Raw genomic sequence first — 22429 nt, forward strand, 5'->3', positions numbered from 1 at the left:
TGCGCAGAGAGTCCGACGATGATGCTAATTCCGGGAAGGAAATTTTGCGCAACGAAGAGCTGCGAGGAAAAATTTTTCGGATCGATGCCAGCCAATTTCAATGTTCAAATCTCGATATATATAAGTAACCGGAAGCCGCGTGCGGCTGATCAATCCTCCCACGCGTCCCGGTGAAAAGTCTTCCGGCGACGCCTGGTTATAAGGTATACCCTCTTACATACGTTATACACACATCCGCACACACAGTTATCGAGAGAGAGAGAAAGAGAGAGAGAAAAGACGTCCTTTTAGAGATGCGTCGCACGGCCTCGCGCGCGACGAAATCTCGGATTCTATTAGCGGAGAAATTATAACGGATTGACGCTGCGCGGATTTCTCTTGAATCGTAAGTACACGCGTGTGGTCGATCTCGGGCCGCCGAGGAAGGAAGAGAGCTCGTCGAGGGGGAAAGAGAGAAGCTTCAGATGGCTTGGATTTGTCTGCGCATTGAATTTTAAAGGGCTTCCTTTGGCCTACGATTGACGCAGATGCTTTATACTGTGTGCTTGTGCTTCGACAGATCGCTGGAAGAGAGGAAATTGGAGAGATTGGGGATAGGCTGTTGGTTTTTTTTTTTTTTTTTTTTTTTTATATAATTTTCTTTTTATGTTGTTTGAAAATTTTGTCATTTCGTGGATTTTGGTGATGAGGAAAGATACTGAATTTCAATTAGAATTGACCGTCAAGCATTCAGCTATCTTAACTTGCAACGTTAATCTCATTCGGAAGTTTCAATGTCTCCGCGAATCATTGATTAAAACTTGGCGAACGACACGAGCTACGACATGCCGCGGCATCTGTGTTATAGACACTACGTCGCGACTGCAACCTGTTTTACTGGCTGCTTCACTGTAACGCACTTCGTTATCGACGGACCGCTCGGTAAAGAAGTTTACCAGTTACAAATGCGAATCAGCTGGTTTCGGGTAACGGTTTTCTGTTTCCTATTATGTAATTATTGTTATGACTGTAAAAATATCGCTGACAATTAATTTTATCGTCAAACTAATTATTTCCTCGGAAAAGAATCCATACATAATAATAAGACAATATATAGCTTCTGTTCTTCTTAAAGAAGCTTAAAGTATACAGCCATGTTAGCCAAGACAACCGTCCACAGAAGCGCAAAAGAGCTGGACATCACCGAAGACAACCCTTTGGTCACCGGACCACCGTCTAGTGCAAAATTTCTACCCAGAAGTACAAAACTCAGCAGATCACTTCTCGGCTTCTTCAACGCCATCTCGTAATCCTGTGCCTCCTTCGGCCCCACGATGCCAAAAGAAAACTCCGTCGAGTTCAACGGCTGCATATTCTTGGCGAAGGTCGCCGGCATGAAGAAAATTTTCTCGCTACCAGCTCTGGGGAGCTTGATGTCGATCGATCTGAACGTCACTGGCGCGACGAACTTCTTGTCCGGCTGGAACAATTCACCGCAAGTGTCCAGAGAGTCGGCAGTACAGGCGATTACTCCGCACACTTTTATCCCCCCCGTTGCTGCACCGGCGAACGACATGGTGCCATTGAATACTGCCAGGCGGTATCTGTTGTTGGACATAACATTTATCGCTGCGTGTCTATTCGCACCACGAATTCACGTAAATCCACGTAATTACGTGCTTAAAAATTGACTTTATTGACGACTTTTTCGCTTGGATTTACGTGGATTTACGTAGATAAGGTACAGACACGTATTTTCCAGGAACGTACATTTTCTACGTCGATCTACGTCGATCTAAGTGGTCAGTTTTACGCGTTTCCAAGCTTTTACGTTGCACTAAGCATTTGCGTGTTTTGAAAAATTACGTGCCTTAACGCGGAAAATTTACGTTCCTGGAAAATACGTGCCTGTACTTCATCCACGTAAATCTACGTAAATCCAAGTGGAAAAGTAGTTAATGAAGTCAATTTTTACCACGTAATTGCGTGTATTTACGTGAATTTTTGGTGCGAATAGACACAGCGAAAATTTATTTTATGATCTGAGAAGGTTCAAGGATGGAATATTCGTTATTGTCGTTTATACCTGTAGTACTTAGAGTCTTCGTTAACGACACTGTCATCGTAGTCCATTTTTAATTTGAAGTCGCAGCATAGCCCTCGATTGCAAAGCGTTTTGTTGTACGAGCTCTGCTTGACGTCGATTAATTCCGAAGTGTAAGGGCTGAGATCACTCGTTTTGTAAGTGTACGTTCCAGTTCCGCTGACGTCCGATGTGGAGATCTCCGACTTGTTGAACGTAACGACGTGCAATTCTTTCTCGTCGATGTCAAGGGCTCGTTTTCCATTCACGACTTTTGGAATCTTAGCTACGACCAGGATGTTGGACGCTTTGTCCTCGGAGATAACTTTTATGTAGCCCTTCTGTCCTATGTAAATTCCACTACCTGGAAAAGTCAAGATTCTAATTAGCAGAGATCAATGATCTCTGCGTAGCTGATGTTTTTGCAAAAAATATTGGCTTAACCAAGATGACTCATCAGCGATCAAAGATATTAAAAGCACATCTCTTTCGTGTATAAATAAAAAGATAAATTTGATGTGTATCATAGTAGTCTTCGAAAGATAATATATCAAAACGATTATCTCCCGAATTTCAAGATAAATATATAACAGATGTATTAAAATTAAATATAGACAGCATATCAAATCGATCAAGTGATATTGCGTAGGTATACGCTTGTGAATCCCCGGCTCACGAAATTTCAATATCAATCGTATCAATATACCTCCACTAGCGGTCTTCGGATTATTGTAGCCAGAAGCGAGGAAATTCACGTCGTTCGCATAGGCCCAAGCTCCCTGAGCTTCCACACCATAGGCGAGTGGTAACTCGGAAAACCAATGGTTCGAGTAGACGATGTCGGTTACCCCAAGATCTCGTGTCAGATTCAACGTGGGTGTCTCGAACAGGATGTCGAAGCAGATGAACTGTCCGAAGGTGACACCAAAGTCCGTCTTGAAGGTAGAAGGTACAGCTACTGGTTCCGTGTTTATACCCTTTTCACCGAAGAGATTGTACTTTCTGTACCTCGCGATCACCTGACCTGATCTGTCGAAGACCACGTTCGTGTTGTAGATGAGGAGGCCGTTGCCAGGACACTTGCTGCTGTTACTGGCTTCGCAGTCGAACTTTTCGCGGTGGTTTATCACCATGTACATGCCGTATTTTTTGGCAGCGCATGACATGCTCTTCAGGGCCTGCATGGAGAGTTTAATTTGAGTTGCACTGATTATGGTTGGTGGAATTGGGTTATCGTTGGCATTGTAAATTTACGTACGGTGGTGTATTTTTCTTTTGTCTCGTCGCATGGAGTGACTTTATCTTCCGGAGCTGGGATGTACGAAGGCGAGGACGAAAGACTTGACTCGGGAAATACGAGAATGTCGACTTTCTACGAGCGATTTTGTTCGTTAGGAATAATATATAATTATTTTTAAAATTAGTTGATTTTACAATGCAAAAATTTAAAAAATGTAAGAATATTCATGAAATAATATACAATTATCAAAGTTTAAAGATGCATAAATTTCACTCACATATTCGGAAGCCTTTGCAACAAACTTCATATAATTTTCCGTATTCTGGTCTGCAACGCTTACTCCGCCGTTTGTGGATTTTACTGGGCTGTACTCAACGACTGCTCCGACATAACTTAATTCTTCTTTAAAAGATCGCTAATGGCGATACGAATCAGAAAATCCAATTAAAATCTAGCCACATGTTGTATGAAGTACAACGTATTTTATAATAATAGAATTTTTTTACCTGGTGTGTTGCTATTGGAAATATCAATAAAATTGCAAACGGCCAGTGGTACTTCATAATTGATTATGCGGATCTGGATGAAAAATTTGCAAGTTATAATTTTTGAAATGCACTCAATAAATATTGTTATTTAAGAAACATTTTCCAACTTTCTCAAAAATTCACAATGGTACGGTTTCGCGTTCAGTATAGCTTACTGTCGGCACTGAACTGCTCAAAAGTGAGGTGAGGAACAATGATTGTATGTTTACATAAAATTGATAAGATTGGAACGCATCATGTATATAGAGATATTAATCTAGAGAGATAATCATAGAAAGAAAGTCTACCATTGCTTTTAAATGTATGTCTGTTTACTTACTCTGCTATTTATTTAAAATTACACGATTAAACATCGCTTCAAATCCAAACAGCCTTGACGCTAAGATAAATAAAAGCAAATAATCCTAAAACAACAAAATTAACACCCCAATAGACCACAAACGCTTACTACTGAAGCCTCAACGATCCCTCTTATCAATCGAGCAAACACAACAAATTAACACATCAATTGTCAACGAACCTCCTGTACACCCATATATAAATACTATATATATATTTTTTAACTGTGCGTTTGCTGCAGCGGAACTCGGAATAACAGCGGACGAAACGTTGTTGTGACTGATGCGCTACTACTGCTACTATAGTGTACACACTCAAATCAAATAGCCTCAGGCCGCATAATTGGCCGTAACGATTGATAAAACAGATAACTGCCCGAGGTAAACGTGTGAACTTATAGCATCGGATATACCAAGGGATATGGATGTGCTGTTAGAGCAGTTGGTGTTCTTTGAAATAACGCGTCTTTTGAAGTTTGATTTCAACAAGGTTTTATTAGAATAAAATATATGTAGATCATAATTTTTGTAACATGAAATTTAATTAATCTATCTAAACTATTAACACATCACCAAAAACGTAGCCAAAATAGTTGACAAAATTAGTAGCGGAGCAACAAAGATCACAGAAGATGCAGATGCCTCAGTGCCATCCAAACGGAAGTTTCTGCCATAAATAGCAAAAGTCAACAGGTCATCATTCGGTTTTGTTAATCTCATGTAGTGGTTTACAGCTTCATCAGAATCAACGGAGTCAAAAAAGAAGCCACTTGCGTTCAAAGGCTTTATATCCTTCGCAAACGTGATTGGCATGTAGAAGGTATTTTGTTTATCCACTTCTTGCATTAAAACCTCTATCGATTCGAACGTAGTCGGCTTGACGTTGTTCCCGGTCAGATCGAATATCTGACCACAGCCTTCGAAGGTGTCGTCTGTGCAGTGGATTATACCACAAGTTTTGACTCCCCCTGTAGCTACTCCGTCGAAGGAACGCACTCCATTGAAGACTGAGAATCGGTACCTGATGGATAAGAATTTTAATCGGTTAGAGTGAGATTTAACGATGAAGAATATTTATTCGATTTGAACATACCTGTAATAATTGGTGTCAGTTTTTACAAGGCTTTCGTCAAACTTAAGTTTCAGGTTTATCTGGCAGCACAGTCCTCTATCGCAAATCGTTTTGTTCTGCACACTTTGCGTGAGGTCGATCAATTCTGTTGTGTAAGGCTTTAGCTTGTCCGTTTTGTGCAGATATATTCCGGTTCTGTTTTCTTCAGTTGTCGATATTTCTGCGGTCTTGAATTCATAAGTTTGTACCATATTTTGATTTATGTTTAAAGATCGTTTTCCGTTAATTACTTTCGGAATTTCCGATACGACAAGTACGTTCGATGCTTTGTTTTCATAAATGACGTGAGAGTATCCTTTTCTACCAATGTAGATTCCACTTCCTTAAATTCGACGATTAATAGTTAAAAAAAAGCTTTTAACCAACTTTTAACTACTTATCTTACCTCCACTGGCAGTTCTTGGGTAGTTGTAACCCGCAGCAAGCAGGTTCGCGTCATTTGCATAGGCCCAAGCAGCTTGAGCTTCTACACTGAACAAATAGGGCAGTTCGGAAAACCAATGAGCTGAGAAAATAATGTCCGTGACCCCGAGATTACGAGTGTAGTTCAGAGTTGGCGTTTGGAACAGAATATCGAAGCAAATGAACAGGCCGAAAGTAACTCCGAAATCCGTTGTAAAAGTGGATGGTATTGGTTCCGATGTTATATTTGTGCCTCTTTCACCGAAGAGATTGTACTTTCTGTACCTCGCGATGACCTGTCCTCTTCTGTCGAAAGCAACGTTAGTGTTGTAAGTCAGAAAACCATCAGCTGGGCAGCCATCTCCACTGCAGTCTACTTTTTCACGATGATTTACTACTACGTACATTCGGTGTTCATTCGCCGCACAAGATATCAGTTTTAGACTCTGTAAAATTTTTTGAAAAAGGGACAATGAAGAAGGTATTAATCGTACTATGAAACTAGCATGCTTTAACGTACGGTTGCATATTTTTCCTTATCATCGTAACAAGGAACCACATTATCCTGAGGATCTGGAATATAAGAAGCAGCTTCGGTTCGAGCTATCGTCTCGTTGCTTGAAGAGGACATTGACAAGCTGGACTCGGGAAATACGATGACGTCGACAGCCTGAAAATATTTAATTTATTAACTGTTATGCATGTATCAATTTGTTATACTTAAATCGCTTACATATTGAGAAGCTTTCACTATGAATTTCAAATAATTTTCCGCGTTGAGAACACTGATGCTTTTCTCATTCTGGGACTGATGCACTGGACTGTACTCAACAACAGCTCCGATGTAACTTGGTGAAGTAGGGCTTGAAAGCTGATATGAAAAAAAAAACACATAAAAATTAATGAATAGTAATCATATTTGTAAAAGTAATTATTTTTAGATAAAATAACTTTACCTGGTAAGATGCAATCGGAAGCAGTATTAAAACGCACAGCTCCCAAAAGAACTTCATGGTTTCAATCTTCAATCTGAAGTAAACAAATATTTAACTTATAGACAAAAATTTGCCGTGAAGATAGATAAGTAGGTCAATTCAAACTAAATGTACGCTTTTGCATAATGAAATGCAGATTGGGGAAACAAGCGAAAACCCATTTTACAAGTGTGTCATTCGGAATAACGTTGTGTATTATTTGGAGTAAAACGTGGTTAACAAATAAAGCAATTTTTCTTCTACTTAAGAGAAGTCATTTAATTATTATCAAAATCGTGATATTGTGCTGCGGAACCATATGACTACATCCGTGGCAGTACCATATCACTCTCAGAAGGTCACTCTTTTGTGTCCGCGAATAGCAATCTACTGTCATATAACGTTCTCGTCGAACTATATTGTTTTGAAGTTACTTTTGCGAAGATTTTTGAGTATATATTTACTTGTTTCTACTTATTGTTTAAATAAAATTGTTCGATTACACTTTTTTTTTTATTAATTATTTTTTCAAAATTCAAATTGAGTTGATCTCTGAGGTGACAACGAAATAATGTTGAATGCTTTAAAATTGTTAAATATGATGAGTTTAACATTCTCGGTTGAATCCGATAAGATACAAAACACTTATATGTCCTAAATCAGCAATGATTAAACAAATTGAAATATCATTTAATTTAATTTTAAAATCATATACTTTAAATTGTTCAATAATTTATGCATGTATTTTTAAATAAACTACTGCACATTACGGAAAATTTGAGATGAATGCTATTTTTTTTTAAACGATCTTACAAAATTTTAATGAAAAAGACACTTGACTATATGTATGTGCTATATCTCTCAATATAATAAATTTTAATTAATTACATAATTTTATCGATATTTACGTTAACAATAATGAAGTACACTTCTTTGATCTTCAGTTGCTAATTAGATTGAGGACGTATTGTGTATGTGCAGTATTTGAATACACGCGCTAACAAACGATTCTTTATATACTATCTGATAAGATATTGTGCAAAATGACGCTGCACTTATCAATCTGAAATCATGATCTACCTTCGTACTGTGGCGTGAGAATTCAATGTTTCAAGTGTGTATAAATATGATCTCGATCATCCCCTGTCATTAATACTTTTTCACTTTGAGTATATGCAGATTTTGAAAATGATGAACTTGATTTAAATAAGTATACTCAAGTATGTGCGGTTATCTTGCAACTATAGCAAATTTTAGGTTACTCAAAAATCAAAAGTGATAAAATAAAGCTTACACACTATACTGTACATTCATTGATGCGTTATCTCGATTCCGGTTAAAAAGTATTTTGCCGACTGCTATCTGCGATCACCCGACGTTGGGAATGCGAAGTAGAGTATAAAGTTCAAACAAAGTATCTAATACTGTTGGCAACTTGCGGTAAGAATAAAACTTCTTTCACTTTTATATCACTAACAAGAAACCATTTATTTGAAAGAATATTGTCCAAGTTCTGTCATGAAAACCAACTACAATGTAGGTATCGATGCGATCGATTCCACGGCTGTAGTGTAACTGACGTACTCTTGTGCTTTTTTGCAGAGTTGCTCGAACTGTACCGGAGTTTATATTGTTTTGAATTCTTAAGATTAAGGTTTTAGTACAACACAAAAGTATGGCCGGATGTAAACATGATAGATTAAAAGGTAGTAGACAAAGTATGTAATATTTTACTGTTAGCCGCTTACTGTAATAATAAAATTTAATGTATATTTAAACTATTTACTAACACAAAATGTCATCTGAATTTCGATACGAAAACTAATTATTGCATAGTGTGACTGATATAACTGAGTGAAATCGAGACAATATTGGGAGTAGTTTATTTGAACAGGTGATTTGAGTTTAGTGTTTAAAGATTAAAAAAATTAAAACACCTGCACGATGTAGGGGACTTATCTTTTTTTTTCTAAAAGTGATTCATATTTGTGATCTCATATAGTCTTAGAAAAAAGATTAGCTTTTCTTTGTCGAACTGCGTGCACAGAATTTTTGAAATAATGTGAAAAATGTTTAAGAAATAGTTGAACTATTTTATTTTTGAAACTTCGTAAATCACTTGAGAGTTCGTAGTATTATAATCTTATCAATCGGATGATCTTGTTACTTCCAAGCCATCTTTACCGAAATTTCGGCCGTAAATGGCAAATGTTAATAAGCCATTTCTAGCCTTAGTCAAATACATTTTGTGACTTGAAATTTTATTAACGTTCTTGATATTAAAGGAAAAATCCAATGGTTGAAATAGCATCATGTTCGTTGTAAATGTTACTGGCATATAGAACGTTCCCTCGTCATTTGTATTTGTTGTATGAGTCGTAGAAATATCTATAGATTGAAAAGTCGTTGACATAACAACTTTTGAATTAATGTCGAATGATTTGCCACAACCTTTTAGAGTGTCATCGATACAAGATATTATACCACAAGTTCTTACACCACCCGTTGCCACTCCTCTAAAAGTTCTTACTCCGTTAAAAATTGCCAGACGGTACCTTTAAACAAAAAAAAATTGGATTATTGAAATTATGTCTATATATGTTTGGTAATTATTACAGGAGATTTTGTACATGTAGCATTTCGAATTATTTAGAATGACACTTTCATCAAACGTCTATTTTAGTTTGAATCGTGTAGATTTATTTTATTTATACTTGTATCAATCAGTTCTGTCGTATAAGAAGTGAGATTATCTGTTCTGTAAAACCATTTTCCAGGGCCAATGGAGTCCATTGTATCTATTTCAGCTGTTTTAAACTTATAAACTATCGATTCCTCTGAATTGGCTCTTTTTATTTTTGGTATTTCGGATAACACAAGAACATTCGAAGCTTTTTCCTCCGAAACGAACTGGTTATATCCTACGCGTCCTATATAGATCCCATTACCTAAAAGATGTCAAATGTATGCGTAATTTTTTTTTTTCATGAATAAACGAATGTGTTCGAATTACCTCCACTTGCAGTCCTCGGAAAATTAAGTCCCGAGGAAAGTAGATTCACGTCATTGCGTAGGCCCAAGCAGCCTGAGCTTCTATACCAACAAGATGCGGCAATTTAGAAAACCAGTACGACGAAAAAACTATATCTGTGACTCCAAGATCACGAGTTAAATTCAGTGCTGGCGATTCGAGCATGATGTCGAAGCAGATAAATTGACCAAAGGTGACCCCAGAATCTGTCTTGAACGTGGAAAGTTCAGGTTCTGCTGTTGTATCTGTACCTCTTTCACTGAAAAGGTTTGTACTTTCTGTACCTGGCGACCACTCGACTAGTTCGGTCGAAAACAATGTTTGCATTGTAAATAAGAAAACTATCAGCTGGAAAACCAGACTTGTTGCAGTCCACCTTTTCGCGATGGTTGATTGCTATGTACATATTGCATTTTTTGGCAGCACAGGACATGCTTCTTAGTGTCTGTCAACATTAAAAACAACAATTGTGAAATATTTATAAAAAATGCTTCGATATCAGAGATTTCAATACATTATGTGGTTACTTCTGCATAAGTGTAAGACATTATCTTAATATACGAAGCTGCACCTCGTATTTACCAGTTTGCGATACCGATAAACTGAATTCCGGAAAAACTATAGAATATCCACTGACTGCAAACGAATGATTGATTAATATTTTTAAAAAGTAGGATAAAAAACATCGCAGAAAATTAATTCTTACGTATTTCTATGCTTTTTTCACAACTTTCAAATAATTTGCTGTATTTAAACCTGCAGCGATTTTTCCATCCTCAGCCAGACGTACTGGACTGTACTCGACTACTGCACCGATGTAGCTTTGTGAAAGCTGTCGATGCATAGAACAGATAGTTTGATAATTTAATGTAAAAATCTTAATCTCACCTCCAGTGATCCAATTGGATATAACAGTAAATTGCTATCTGCCAGAAGAGCTTGATATTTTTCATGAAGTTCGCATGTATCATTTTTCAAGAACTTTACTTTCGTCTCAAAATAATATTTCAATAGTCGCAAACTGAAATTTCAAACGCTCTAAAGTTATAAACTCTACAAACTTACATAAAAATATATATTGATAAGAAAAACTAAGCACTCATTTATTTCAAAAAAACTCGAAACGGTCTTATTTCTTTATATGTCTTATCGAAACTTATATTTTCCGAATAAAAAACTGTGAAAAATCTTAACTTCTTTATCACTAATTCAAATATTTGATATGCTTATGTCAGTGTGCAGTGGGTGTGTATTAATGTAAAGTAATTAACATTCCTCCATCTTTTACTTACAAATGTTTTATTATAATTTGTAAGACAAGTAAACAACAGAGATTCATTTGAATCTTGAGAAGAATAATTTCAAAATTGAATTGAATTTATCACACGTTGATTAAGAATATTAAACATTTCATTCAAATTAAAAAAGAATAAAATCGAGGAGCTATATTCATTAAAGAAATGTACAAATCAGTAAAATTCGCAGCTTCAACTCGTTTACTTTTAAACAGAGGAAAATCACAAAATAGACTCATAAACGAACATTCACATCACTGGCAGATCCACGATCCCAAAATCACCACCATCGTGCAAAACAGCACCGCCGACGTCGACTCGACCGTCCCGACTCCGTTAGCCTTCGTAGCTGGTAGTCCATCCTTGTCGAACCTTCGTCCATAAATTCCAAAAGTCTCCAAATCACTCCTCGGCCTGACGAGGTACATGAGCAGCAGACTCGAGTTACGCTGCCCGCTGGCCAAGTAGGCAAAGTCAGAGCTGCTCAGAGGCTCTCGATTCGTTCTTTCCATCGTCGTTGGCATGTAGAAGGTTGGAGCATTGCGATTCGCTCGTCGAGTGATTATGAGAGACTCGAGGGTCGTGGGGGAGACGACGTCGGTGCCTTCGGGGTAACGTTTACCGCAGTCCTCGAGGGAGTCGCCTGCACAGGAGACTAAAGCGCAGACCTCGACGCCGGCGGTTGACTGGTTGCCGGAGTACGTTACGTAGTTGGTTACCCCGTTGAAGACTACCACGCGGTATCTGAAATTAAAATTGTTTAAACGAATGAAAAGTTGTGGTTAACGAATTAGAGTTGGAAAAGATTTGGACAGCTGGTGGCTGTGCAAACGGTTTTGTAATGTTTGCATTTTATACGGGTCACATCTATCTTTTCTTGCGTGATTCACGCGTTATATCTATAGAAGCATTTGTTCACCTCGGATTCCGTTGTATTCGTAAAATATTCGTGCTCGGCAAGAACGTCACTCTGATTACTCACAAGTGCAACGTGTATTTATTACGTTCCGATGCCCTTTAAACTATACCTATAAAGAAAAAAACCCACCTATACTGCTTGGCTCCAGGCTTAGCCGCGACTTCCTTATCGTAGCTCGTCTCCACGTGGAAATCGCAGCACAGCCCACGATCGCAAAGCGTCGTGATGTGCGACGAAGCTTCGCCGGTCTGTATCAACGCGCTGGTGTAGGGCCTCAAATTGTCCCTGAATTCAGTGGTAAGATTAGCTTTCGGTGGGATTCCCGAGATCGTCGGAACCTCAGCCTGTCTGAATTTGTGGATGGTTGACTTTCCAGCGTGGATGTCCTCGATTCGCTGGCGACGGTTTAGTTTGGGGATTTCGGCGACCAATAGGGCGTTGCTGGTCTGGGATGAGTGGTAGGTTTTTATGGGTCCGCTCTTGCCGGCGTAGATTCCACTGCCTGTGTCGGAAAATTTGAATCTGAAGCCGCTTTGCATAACTATTCAGCTTCAACTTTAAAGCGATAATCCGTGAGAAATTCGGATTTTACGTGCTACGACAATAAGAATTTTAGTAATGCTATTCACATGACGTGATAATTGCACTCGAGATAGCTTTAATCGAGTTTTTTTCCAAAATATTCCGCGTACCAATTTTTTTTTTTTTAGACTTTACAACGTACAGACGTAACGAAACCAAAAACACACCTATAGTACTTTTATCGACAACAGTATAACCCGCAATTATCTCTCGGGTGCACATTATGAAACATCATAAATTACGCAACTTTTATGATATCCAAATACAAAGAGCGAATTAACCGCGGTAATGATTACGTGCTACGAGTGATGAATATTTTTTCCGCGCTTGAAAACAGGCTCTCCTACATTTTGATATTATCCGTCGAACGCACTCACGCAAAAATTATCTAACATATGCGGTTCGTTGATAAACGCAATTTTTCCGATCGATTATAATCGCTGAATCATAAATACAAAAATCAAGTTTTCTGCAAATCATACCTCCACTGGCAGTGAGAACATCGTTGTAACCCGAAGCGAGAAAATTCACATCGGCAGCGTAAGCCCAAGCCGCCTGGATCTGGGTGGACTCCAAAAACGGCGGGTAATTGAACCAGTGCGTCGAGAAGATGACATCAGTGACGTTCGGGTTGCTGGCGAAGAAAGTCGCCGGTTTCTGAAACAGCAAATCGACGCAGACGAACTGGCCGAAGGTCACTCCAAAGTCGGTCTTGAAGATCGACTGTTCCGGTTGACTGGTGGTGTTGACTCCGTCGTCGACGAGGCTGTTGTACTGGCGGTAACGGGCTGCGACTCGGCCGCTTCTGTCGAAGACCACGTTGGTGTTGTAGAGCAAAAAACCGTCGGGAGCGCAATTTGGTTTCTTCGGGTCGCAGTCGACTCGCTCGTGGTGGTTCACCGCTACGTACATGCGGTACTCGCGAGCCGCGCAGGAGATGCTCTGGAGCGACTGTTTGGCAATAACAATCGTTGATTAACTTTCGTTATAATCTCGTTTACGTTTGTATCAATCATCGTTGTCGCAACTCTGGTATTTCGCGTGGAGAACCGAGTATTTACGTTAATCGCAGCTGTAAACACCGGATTCAGCGACAGCTGCGCAAACAGCCCGATGTCTCGCTTTGCTTTCATTACTTCTTTCCGAATACGAGATCCAATAAAAATTTTACCTTCGCGTACTTGCTGTCGGTGTCGCAAAGCACCACGGTCTCGTTGGGCCCTGGAATTCGAGAAGCTACCTCGCGGTAGTAAGCTCGATAGGCCGACGCGTTGAACTGCCTTTCTGCATCGCCGTCTTTCGGGAGGCTCGTCAGGCCGAATTCGGGGAAGACGATGATATCGGCGTGCTGGTAACAGATGAGAGAGAATATTAATCTTTCGAAAACATGTACCGTCCGCGCATTAAATCATCCTGCGGGGACTTATTAAAATCATCTGGTCGGATCACTTACGTAGGCCGAGGCGCTTTTAATGATCGTTCGGTAATTATTGGCGTTCGCCTCGGCTATCGTTTGGCCGTCATCTCCGTCGGTGACCGGATGGTACTCGACCACGGCGCCGATGTAGCTCGGGGAGTTCGCAGCGGAAGTCTGAATAAAAGAGGCGCACGGATTAGCATAAACGAGCGATCGTTAGAGGAGTAATGGGATCGCTGATACTTGTTGTCCACTAAATCAAATGGTTCGACTCTTATTTTGTTAGCGGGGGTACAGTTAGGTGCAAGAACCTGTGTGCGAGTTACGAGCGATCATGCAAGAACATTTTTAGATGATTTTTTACCCGAAGCGACGGCTTCGAAAGTGTCAGCAGTACACCCACGCGTAGAAGATTGTGTAGCATCGTGGAGTTTCTGTAAAATAATAATCGTAGATGATTTCACTCCTGATGACTGCATTATCTCGTTTAATCGAAAGTGCGTGTAATAGCGTAATATGATTGGCTTCAAAGCTCGTCACTAAATGACGCGGGTAATTTTTCAGCAAAAATGAAGCTTATTATTTCCACGGAATGATGAGCGTATACTCGAGGATACATCATGTGCGATAAAATAATGTTTATACTTTAGCGGTTCGTAAAATGCATATAAAATTTTTTCACAAGCAAACATTTTTTGCATTTCACTCGCCTTATTGAACGATTAAATCCATCGAATGTTGTCAAAGTTCTGGAATTTTTGTAATTTTAAACCAGTCACGTTGTATCGAATCATTATTTATGCAACCCGCATTACTATTAGAGTAATCAATCGCTGATTCAAAAACTCGGTACAATCAGCGTACACTAATACTGTCTTCTGGTTTGTATCATATCGTGCCAGTATAATATTATTATGCCATAAAGTAACGAAGCGCATACAAATAATTTAAGCTTAAAATTTTGTTGTTATTCCCACAAAAATATCGATAACGCGGAGACTCTTTTCTAAAATTGTCATTCGACCCCCCCCCCCCCATTCCACCAAAAAATTTTCAAAAAGCACCAAAATCGACGTTCGATTTTCTCCTCTACATGAATACTCCCAACTCGGCACTTAACGAATGCAAAACACTTATCTCTCGAACTAGTTCATCACGGCTCAGACGTGAAAAAAGCGCAAAAGTAAAAAATCGTACTTACTTCGTGAGAAACATCTAAACGTATTATACACATACGCGCACTCGCGGTGCGAGTCGAACTGCGAAGCCGTCCGTGATGTCTCGCGGTATAACTCGAGTAGAACCGCGCGCGATTAAATAAAGTATGTGTACCGAGCAGAGGTTTGCTTACCGATAATTGGCGCTAGTATACGAACTGAGCTTCGTACCGACAGATGCCGCGTCTTAGATTATGGTCTATAAAACGTAAATACGAGTTCCCCTGGAATAAGCTGCCCCTTTCGACGAGAATGTTTGGTTGGTTGCTACCTGTCAGGGGCTGATATTGTTGGTTATAGTAACTAAAGCTGATTTGATGTAAAAAATGTGCAGAATGAGGGAATGCTGGATATATTTATCGAAATTATTATAGATATATATTTTGTGAATTCGTGATATCCTCGATGAAATAAGAAAATTTGTTGATATAATTTATCGATATAATCCTTTTGATTTACATACAGAAATTAATAATCTAGTTATTCCATTGATTTTTGTAATTCAAAAATAGAAGCGATCAATTCATGATGTTACTTTTTTTCATCAACCAATACGTAGCAGTATCTTCCTCTCACTTTCAGAATAAGTCAATCGGGAATTTCGACACTTCCTTGTATCCACGTTTGCTGTGTATTCCATGTTTAATTCTCGAAATTTATTTAAATGTAGCATAGTTAAAATATCTTTTTTTTAGCGCTCATCACCGTGGTACTGTTTTTTCAAACTTACAAAGAAACGGGTGAAAAAGTGATAAGCAGATGAATATAAATACATATTGATTAAATTTAAAATTTCTGCGCTAAAAAATAAATCACTCGATTTATTATCCTAAAATTTTAAACGATCCTTCTCGAAAGTCTATCAAACTTTTCTTGTATTTTACGTAACACTGAAATCCGAAAGAAAGAAGTTCTGGAACTTATAGAGAATAATCTTCACATAGTCGATTTGTCATTTTCGAATTGTAATGTACTTTCTTCCGAGAGGAAGTAAAAGTATTTTTCGTAATCATATCTTTAATGACCGTAAAAACATATGAAAACTTTTTCCAATTCAAAAAATATACCTTCTAATCAATCAAGATAACTCGTCTCTATCGCGTTGCTTTAGGTTTTTTCATTCATACTAGACTATCTGTTCGTTTCAATAAAAGTACCAAATATAATCATAAATCATAAAATTAATCGAAAACTTGATTTTGAATCATATTAAAATCATTTTTTCAATAATTTCAGATGAGATAAATGCAATGAAGCTTATTGTCTAATGTCAATCGAAATCCATGATGGCATTAATATCCCTACTTCAACAATACAATACCATATATTTCGTGTGGGTAAACCCCATAAATCTAAAATAAAAAAACAAACAATCCATTCATAAACTGGCAAAAAATCCCCATCGTTTCGAATCGTTTTCAAGATTACCTCATAGCCCCACACCTCCCACAGCGTCAAAAGCCGCGAGGCACTTTATATATATATATATATATATACCTTCCACATAACACCATCCACTTAATAACACAGCAGCCAACAGCATCGACATCGAAGAATCTCCGGAGAATCGAGTAAAACCCCACCTTGAGCAAACGCCCGCAAAAGAGAGAGAGAGAAAGACGACTACCTGGCTTGGTCTCCTCGCTTCTTTCTCTTCGCTCGCGGCGAACTGATAAAAAAGCCGAGGAACCGAGGACGTCGCGTGTAGTCTGCGCTCGACGATCCTCGGGTCAACAGGTGAATCCTTCCGCGAGTGTGTATTCTAGGATTTTCGAGAGGAGATTGTGCGAGATATGGCTTCGACGCAAAGCAGATGGATCGCTAGGTCCGTGGTTATCTGCGTTCTCGTCTGCACGTGTAAGTTGTTTTTTGGCAAATTTTATTTTAGTTTGTGACGATTGGATTCTCTTTTTCATACTATATATTCGGAGTATAGGATTACGCCCCTAAATTATGGGTCATCAGCAAGAATGTAAATTTTGCGATTAAAAAGAGAAAAAAAAACATTTAACTGAGTTTTATGCAAACGATTTTTATAACAGCGCGAGATACTCCTGTATACTGGCACAAGTGCATACGTAATGTGTTTAACTAGTTAATATGTTAGTGAAAGTCATCGCCATCATCTGCGGCGTCTTACTGTACACAGAAAAAAAAAACAGTGAAAGAAAATCAAATCGATGTACATATGACTCAGCGCACCTTACCAATACAATTATATAGATATAAAAATCAATTTGATTTTGATATCTAAAAAATAAAATAAAATTTGTACAGGACCGTGTACATTTGTATATATAGCTGTTCTTAGGTACAAATTCGTTTTAGCAAGCGGTACCAGAGGTCAATGAGGTAAATCGTCATTAAGAAACCAGGAAGTATTCAGTCCTCTGAAAGAAAATCTTAACACAGAATTATCGTTTAACCTTTTACAGTTAACTTTGTTTACGCTTATTGTAATTGAATAAGGTCGCGCTTCTCACGCGCAAGCCAAAGTCTTCTTACAGTTTGATAACAGTCTTCATATTTATTCTTTTATATTACACATAAAATTTCAATCCTACGATCCACACCATCGACCTAGTATATACACCTTTCAAGTTTGTTGTTTTCGTGAACGTGTGAAACCGCAGAAAGTCGGCGCTTCTCCGGTATTAAAATTACATGATGTCACGACGGTGTGGTTTTGAGACTGTGATGTCATCATTACACGATTGTCATATAAATCCAACTTCACTGGCGGATCACCTCCAACATCTGCAAATTATTCTTTCCCACACCGAATATCGGCTTTTAAAAATAACTTTTGATTATTCGAATTTACAATTTGTTATCATCGACTTGCCTTGTAAGGTTCGATAATTTTTTAAAGGATCTAATTATACGTCGAGTAAATAACGCGCAGTTGTCGCCGGTTATACATTATACATACAGCGAAAAACAACAACAGCCGGCTGCTTCGTGGTTTGAATGGGGAACGTGAAGCTACTTCGGTTTGTCCCGAAACGAGAGCTAGTATTGTTTTCTAGAAGAGGCCTCGAGGTGCTAGTGTTGAATTTTTAGTGCTGATGATGTATGACTTCATTAATAAGGATGCGAGGCAAACGAGTTATGATTGATGCATCAAAGTTTTTCAAAAATACTAGAAATAATTTCCCCTTAGTTCAAAAACTTCTCCGATTCACAAGCCTATCTCATGCATCAATTAAAATTTATCGCGCAAATGATATTCGGTCGCCTTGCTTCCGAGCGCGTGTCTCTCTCGTCGAGCTGTTGCATAACCGGCGTAATGCTAAAACGAAAGCCCATCTCGAGGTCGAGAGACTCTTCTTCTCTCTTTCTCGCGAAGAAAGAAGACCGTCGCCTGCGTATATCCTTTCCTCTCGATCTCTCGAGTCTCTTCTTTCTTTTTCCTTCGCTTCTTCATGCTTATTTGTAAACGTCGCCGTCGCAGAGCAGCCCTCGGTTGCGTTGCGCAATTTTGAAGAATAGGATGTGAATTTTTGGGTGGATCGAGAGAGAATCGATTGCGAAATGAGCGTCGTTCGATAAAATGCGACGCGACGCGGATCATGTAATCTAGAATATTTTTTTTTTTTCGGCGGGTTTTTCCGTGAACTTGAAATTTTATGCGATGTGTTTCGTGATATGCCGCCGAGAGATTTGATCGGCGAAGGGAATTCGTGTAAGTGGGATGGAAGAGGTTGCGAAAAATACGAGAAAAAAAGATGTTTATGTGGAAAGGCGCGCGAGATGAGCTGAAATTTTAATCGATTTGTTCTTGCGACGATCGGCGTATTTTTTAATGAAGACTTTTTTCGGCGATATGATTCAGTGATAAATTTTTAACACGTTTATAAGAGCGTCAAAACAACTGTACTTAATATATTTGCGAAATGTTCTATCCGCGTCATCGGTATCTTTACATAACTTTGAATAAATACGCAAAAAATAGAAGGTCCGCATTTTGTGTGAGGGGCATTTTTTAATCGAAGAAAATTCAGTAAATAACATAAACTATACAATGAAAAAATGAATTATGACAGCAGCAATACAAGTAAAGAAATGAAAAAAAATCTTTACAGGCTACGCGCAGTTCCAACGTCAGACGCCAGCCCCTCAACGTCGCGTGAACCCGTTCTTCCAAGAGCGCGTGAACCAACCGCCCTTTAATCAGTTCAGCCAAAGCCAACAGAACAATTTCCACCAGCAGCAACACCCAAGAAGCGGAGGAGCGTCATGTCCGGAGCCAAACGGCAGGTTCCCAGTGCCGACGCAATGCGACGCCTACATCGAGTGTATCGACGGTGTCGGCGAGGAGAAACTCTGCCCCGAGGGTCTGCTCTTCAACCCTGAGGCCAGATTCAACTATCCTTGTGGATATCCCATCGACGTTCAGTGCCTTGGACGATCTGCTCTTCGTGAGTTTCTTTGACTTATATAATTGATTATTCAAATTTGAAAAATTATATACCTTTATTTTCGTAAATTTCACGGTGTGCATACACTGTTAATAAATAATTGCAGGGAATATCGTTAGAAACGTTTATACATAGTTTCAGCTTATTTAGGCTTTCCTTTCTTTTCGTATATAACTTTGCGTGCACCATACTCGTACGCATTATATATTTACATAAAATCGTTGATCTACGTTATAAACAATTACAGAACCAGCTCAGCCGACCGAGGACTGTCCTCACCAGTTTGGTTACTTCAAGATGGGCGACCGCACGAACTGCGGCAAATTCATGAACTGCGTCGACGGTAGGTCCTACGTCTTCGACTGCCCCGAAGGTCTTGCCTACAACCCCGAGACCTACCGCTGCGACTGGCCCGACCAGGTACCCGACTGTGACGCCGAAGGTAAGATTCCTCTGCTATAAGTTTTGTTTCTAACTCTACGCACGTGTAGTATGTAATTTAAAAAAAAAATGTATAGCCTTCCTGGGATTCACCTGCCCAACCCAGGACCCGAACTCCTTCCTCGTCTCGGAGACCAGGTTCTACAAGAGTCCGAACGACTGCCAGCACTACTACATCTGCGTCGATAACCGACCTCGACTCCAGAACTGCGGTGCTGGCCACGCTTTCAACGAGCTCATCAACGCTTGCGACGCCGCCGAGAACGTCACCGGATGGTGAGTCGGGCCATCATGTCGAAAGTGTATTTTTATATCAAGGCTGTCGCGACTAATTTGCATAATTGCGTCTTTGAATTATTACCCTATCTTCGCCGACTGAATAGTTTTTCTATGTTAATAGCTGGCGCGCTTGATATAAAAAAGCAATCGTACAACGTTCTCTTTCTGTTCTAGCGAGCCTCCGCAGACCTTCAACGAGGTTCAACAGGTGAGACTTGACCAGCCCCAGCATCAGAACAAACTCAGAACCTTCCAGCAAAAGAGCCAGCCGCAGAACGCTTTCATTCAGCAGAACTCCATCAATCAGCAACCGAATTACAACCAGCAACAGAATTACAACCAACAACAGGGCTTCGGAGCTTTCAACCAGCCTCAGAGCAGGAGAAACCAGCAGGCCAGAGGCCAGGTTCACTACCAGCGACAACAGTACAACGGCTTTTAGGCCTTGAGTTAATTAGAGACTCGTTGAACTTTTTGTATAACCAAGCCAAATTGTAAAATAGAATTTGTACAAAATACTCATGAATGTTTTGACAAAACTAGGTATATATACTTTGTATAACTCGTATGCCTAGTATCTATGCTTCTATCTAATATATCTCACTAGTTATTATACGGACGAGTTTTAATTTTATGCAAGAAACTCATGGTCCCATAGTCGCGCTCGCGCGGCTGATTACTACCGAATTTTCGAGACGAGTCGCTGATAACTTGACGACATACGAAAGTGAACATTCTTGTTGAGTATTCTATCTTGCTACTCTTTGAGGAATTCGTCGTAATCGGCTGAATCTGAGTCAAGGACTATTTCCTCTAAGCTCGGGCCCTTTTGCGAGTTCGAAGGCGTTTCTGTAACAAGATGTGCGATTTATATATTATTATACGTTCATTTCTTTGTTATAAATAAAATAATTTAAAAACAACAAAAGCGTTTGCCATTACTTGGAACAGAACCAGTCTTTTTGTATTCGTTGAGCTCTTCTTTGAAAGCTTCTTCAAAGGTTTCTTGCCTTTCTCTCAGTAGCTTTTCTTGCTCCCTTTCGTGTCTTAGAACTTTTTCTGCATGTTCACTTGCTAGTTTCTCTGTTGATTCAATAAATTTCAGATGTGAAAATTGAAAATGTTTGGATGAAAATGACAATGAGCTAACATTACCTCTAACATGCTTTAGTTCAGATAGTTTTTTCTCTTTGTATAAAGCCAATTGAAACCTATGATCTAGCTGACTACTTTGTAAATCTAGAATTTCCTGTAAATCTTCTAGCTCAAAAACTGCATTATCAACTTCTTCGAACATCTCTTGTAAGGAACCTACAAGTTGAATTGATAAAGTACATCAATGTTGTAAAATCTTTCTCAAATGTACATACAATAGATACACTACCTATTTGATCCATTAGCTCTTGAATGGTATTGTTGATCTTTGGTATAGAGGCCAAAGTACTATTTAATGTTGCGATGCTATTCCACTGAAGTTCCAACTTTTCATGAATCGTTGCGATCAAAGCATCTGCTTCCTGAGCTTTCTGTGCATTCTCTTCTGCAAGTTCATGCAAGGTATTCCATTCCATTTGGAAGTGGTGAAGCATGTCAGCGCCAGCATCATAGTTGACATTTCTTGTATTGACTAGCTTTTTTGGTTTTGCAGAAGCTTCTGCAAGTGTCAATCCACGAATACTGAAAAATTTATTTACTTCTATCATTGTAATTTTAATTTTTTTTTTAAACAAACAAATATAAAATGTTTCAATTTTTTTTCTAAACCCAAGAACGCAAGTCAAATGAATAAAATAAAAAAAAATTTTAAAAAGCAACAATAACCTTGCAGAAAGTCCTTCTTGCATGGACTGGAACTTGTCTCGAAGTGTCCCGAACATCTTTTATTTTTCTACTTTATATTTAGTCCTTTGTCGCAATAATCACATGTTTAAACATTTGTTTGTCACTTATTTTTTTAGTGGGCGGACGGATAAGTGCAACACAGATTATTTTCCTGTCATGGTTCTTGTTGTTTTTTGTAGGTTAAGTCTTGTATACGTCACGTATATCGTCAGGTGCGGTTAGATTGCTTGGCCATTTTTATAAATTAGGCAATAAATAATAAATGCGCAGTTTCAATTTTGAAATTTTC

General features: G+C 38.9%; 5 protein-coding genes and 1 long non-coding RNA gene across 11 annotated transcripts; 2 read left to right on the forward strand and 4 right to left on the reverse strand.

The window, feature by feature from the left end:
* Positions 1-1018: 1018 nt before the first annotated feature.
* On the reverse strand, positions 1019-4497 carry LOC103317866 (vanin-like protein 1). Of its 2 annotated transcripts, none has more exons than XM_008217811.2 (7): positions 4371-4497; positions 3809-3881; positions 3580-3717; positions 3321-3434; positions 2769-3240; positions 2066-2426; positions 1019-1583 (listed from the first exon to the last, which is right to left on the reverse strand). In XM_008217811.2, the coding sequence occupies exons 2-7, from the start codon at positions 3863-3865 to the stop codon at positions 1109-1111; spliced, it is 1617 nt and encodes a 538-aa protein (XP_008216033.1). In that variant the 5' UTR covers positions 3866-3881; positions 4371-4497; the 3' UTR covers positions 1019-1108. The 2 variants fall into 2 exon arrangements, with proteins under 2 accessions (XP_008216033.1, XP_016836863.1); XM_016981374.3 differs by lacking the exon at positions 4371-4497 and adding an exon at positions 3958-4025.
* Positions 4498-4655: 158 nt separating this feature from the next.
* On the reverse strand, positions 4656-8273 carry LOC100120147 (vanin-like protein 1). 5 transcript variants are annotated; one of them, XM_032599368.1, is made up of 8 exons: positions 8005-8272; positions 7777-7937; positions 6679-6751; positions 6456-6593; positions 6243-6392; positions 5706-6168; positions 5282-5642; positions 4656-5209 (listed from the first exon to the last, which is right to left on the reverse strand). In XM_032599368.1, the coding sequence occupies exons 3-8, from the start codon at positions 6733-6735 to the stop codon at positions 4750-4752; spliced, it is 1629 nt and encodes a 542-aa protein (XP_032455259.1). In that variant the 5' UTR covers positions 6736-6751; positions 7777-7937; positions 8005-8272; the 3' UTR covers positions 4656-4749. The 5 variants fall into 5 exon arrangements, with proteins under 5 accessions (XP_032455259.1, XP_003423899.1, XP_016845561.1 ...); XM_003423851.5 differs by lacking the exon at positions 7777-7937 and having other exon boundaries at positions 7991-8273; XM_016990072.3 differs by lacking the exon at positions 7777-7937.
* Positions 7775-9006, forward strand: LOC116418380. The gene is made up of 2 exons (XR_004228395.2): positions 7775-8136; positions 8299-9006. It is a non-coding gene; the product is annotated as an uncharacterized LOC116418380 (long non-coding RNA).
* A 2003-nt stretch (positions 9007-11009) lies between these two features.
* Positions 11010-15290, reverse strand: LOC100120201 (vanin-like protein 2). Its single transcript, XM_001603811.6, has 7 exons — positions 15142-15290; positions 14305-14374; positions 13977-14114; positions 13695-13871; positions 13006-13474; positions 12071-12443; positions 11010-11766 (listed from the first exon to the last, which is right to left on the reverse strand). The coding sequence occupies exons 1-7, from the start codon at positions 15153-15155 to the stop codon at positions 11277-11279; spliced, it is 1731 nt and encodes a 576-aa protein (XP_001603861.2). The 5' UTR covers positions 15156-15290; the 3' UTR covers positions 11010-11276.
* Positions 15291-16878: 1588 nt separating this feature from the next.
* Positions 16879-21212, forward strand: Cpap3-e (cuticular protein analogous to peritrophins 3-E). Its single transcript, NM_001172381.1, has 5 exons — positions 16879-17014; positions 19243-19578; positions 19826-20020; positions 20097-20295; positions 20473-21212. Exons 1-5 carry the CDS (start codon positions 16951-16953, stop codon positions 20738-20740), a joined length of 1062 nt encoding a protein of 353 aa, NP_001165852.1. The 5' UTR covers positions 16879-16950; the 3' UTR covers positions 20741-21212.
* Positions 19615-22348, reverse strand: LOC100120256 (dysbindin protein homolog). Its single transcript, XM_001603864.6, has 5 exons — positions 22120-22348; positions 21683-21975; positions 21454-21609; positions 21241-21381; positions 19615-21147 (listed from the first exon to the last, which is right to left on the reverse strand). Exons 1-5 carry the CDS (start codon positions 22173-22175, stop codon positions 21056-21058), a joined length of 738 nt encoding a protein of 245 aa, XP_001603914.1. The 5' UTR covers positions 22176-22348; the 3' UTR covers positions 19615-21055.
* Positions 22349-22429: the final 81 nt, after the last annotated feature.

The sequence above is a fragment of the Nasonia vitripennis genome, chromosome 1 (assembly GCF_009193385.2).
Source record: "Nasonia vitripennis strain AsymCx chromosome 1, Nvit_psr_1.1, whole genome shotgun sequence".
Classification (NCBI taxonomy): Eukaryota; Metazoa; Arthropoda; class Insecta; order Hymenoptera; family Pteromalidae; genus Nasonia; species Nasonia vitripennis.

What these genes read in the sequence shown, in the direction of transcription:
- LOC103317866 (XM_008217811.2), bottom strand. Translation starts at nt 3,865, where the DNA reads ATGAAGTACCACTGGCCGTTTGCAATTTTATTGATATTTCCAATAGCA. An exon ending in TTGCAAAGGCTTCCGAATAT is followed by an intron (nt 3,435 to 3,579) that starts GTGAGTGAAATT and finishes AATCGCTCGTAG; the next exon opens with AAAGTCGACATTCTCGTATT. An exon ending in TCCGAAGACCGCTAGTGGAG is followed by an intron (nt 2,427 to 2,768) that starts GTATATTGATAC and finishes TGACTTTTCCAG; the next exon opens with GTAGTGGAATTTACATAGGA.
- LOC100120147 (XM_003423851.5), bottom strand. Translation starts at nt 8,010, where the DNA reads ATGAATGTACAGTATAGTGT. An exon ending in TTCCGATTGCATCTTACCAG is followed by an intron (nt 6,594 to 6,678) that starts GTAAAGTTATTT and finishes TTTTCATATCAG; the next exon opens with CTTTCAAGCCCTACTTCACC. An exon ending in CCCAAGAACTGCCAGTGGAG is followed by an intron (nt 5,643 to 5,705) that starts GTAAGATAAGTA and finishes GTCGAATTTAAG; the next exon opens with GAAGTGGAATCTACATTGGT.
- LOC100120201 (XM_001603811.6), bottom strand. An exon ending in TTAAAAGCGCCTCGGCCTAC is followed by an intron (nt 13,872 to 13,976) that starts GTAAGTGATCCG and finishes ATCTGTTACCAG; the next exon opens with CACGCCGATATCATCGTCTT. An exon ending in TGTTCTCACTGCCAGTGGAG is followed by an intron (nt 12,444 to 13,005) that starts GTATGATTTGCA and finishes TTTCCGACACAG; the next exon opens with GCAGTGGAATCTACGCCGGC.
- Cpap3-e (NM_001172381.1), top strand. Translation starts at nt 16,951, where the DNA reads ATGGCTTCGACGCAAAGCAGATGGATCGCTAGGTCCGTGGTTATCTGC. An exon ending in CTGCGTTCTCGTCTGCACGT is followed by an intron (nt 17,015 to 19,242) that starts GTAAGTTGTTTT and finishes AAATCTTTACAG; the next exon opens with GCTACGCGCAGTTCCAACGT. An exon ending in GCCGAGAACGTCACCGGATG is followed by an intron (nt 20,296 to 20,472) that starts GTGAGTCGGGCC and finishes TTTCTGTTCTAG; the next exon opens with CGAGCCTCCGCAGACCTTCA.
- LOC100120256 (XM_001603864.6), bottom strand. Translation starts at nt 22,175, where the DNA reads ATGTTCGGGACACTTCGAGACAAGTTCCAGTCCATGCAAGAAGGACTT. An exon ending in CAAGAAGGACTTTCTGCAAG is followed by an intron (nt 21,976 to 22,119) that starts GTTATTGTTGCT and finishes TAAATTTTTCAG; the next exon opens with TATTCGTGGATTGACACTTG. An exon ending in TGAACTAAAGCATGTTAGAG is followed by an intron (nt 21,382 to 21,453) that starts GTAATGTTAGCT and finishes TTGAATCAACAG; the next exon opens with AGAAACTAGCAAGTGAACAT.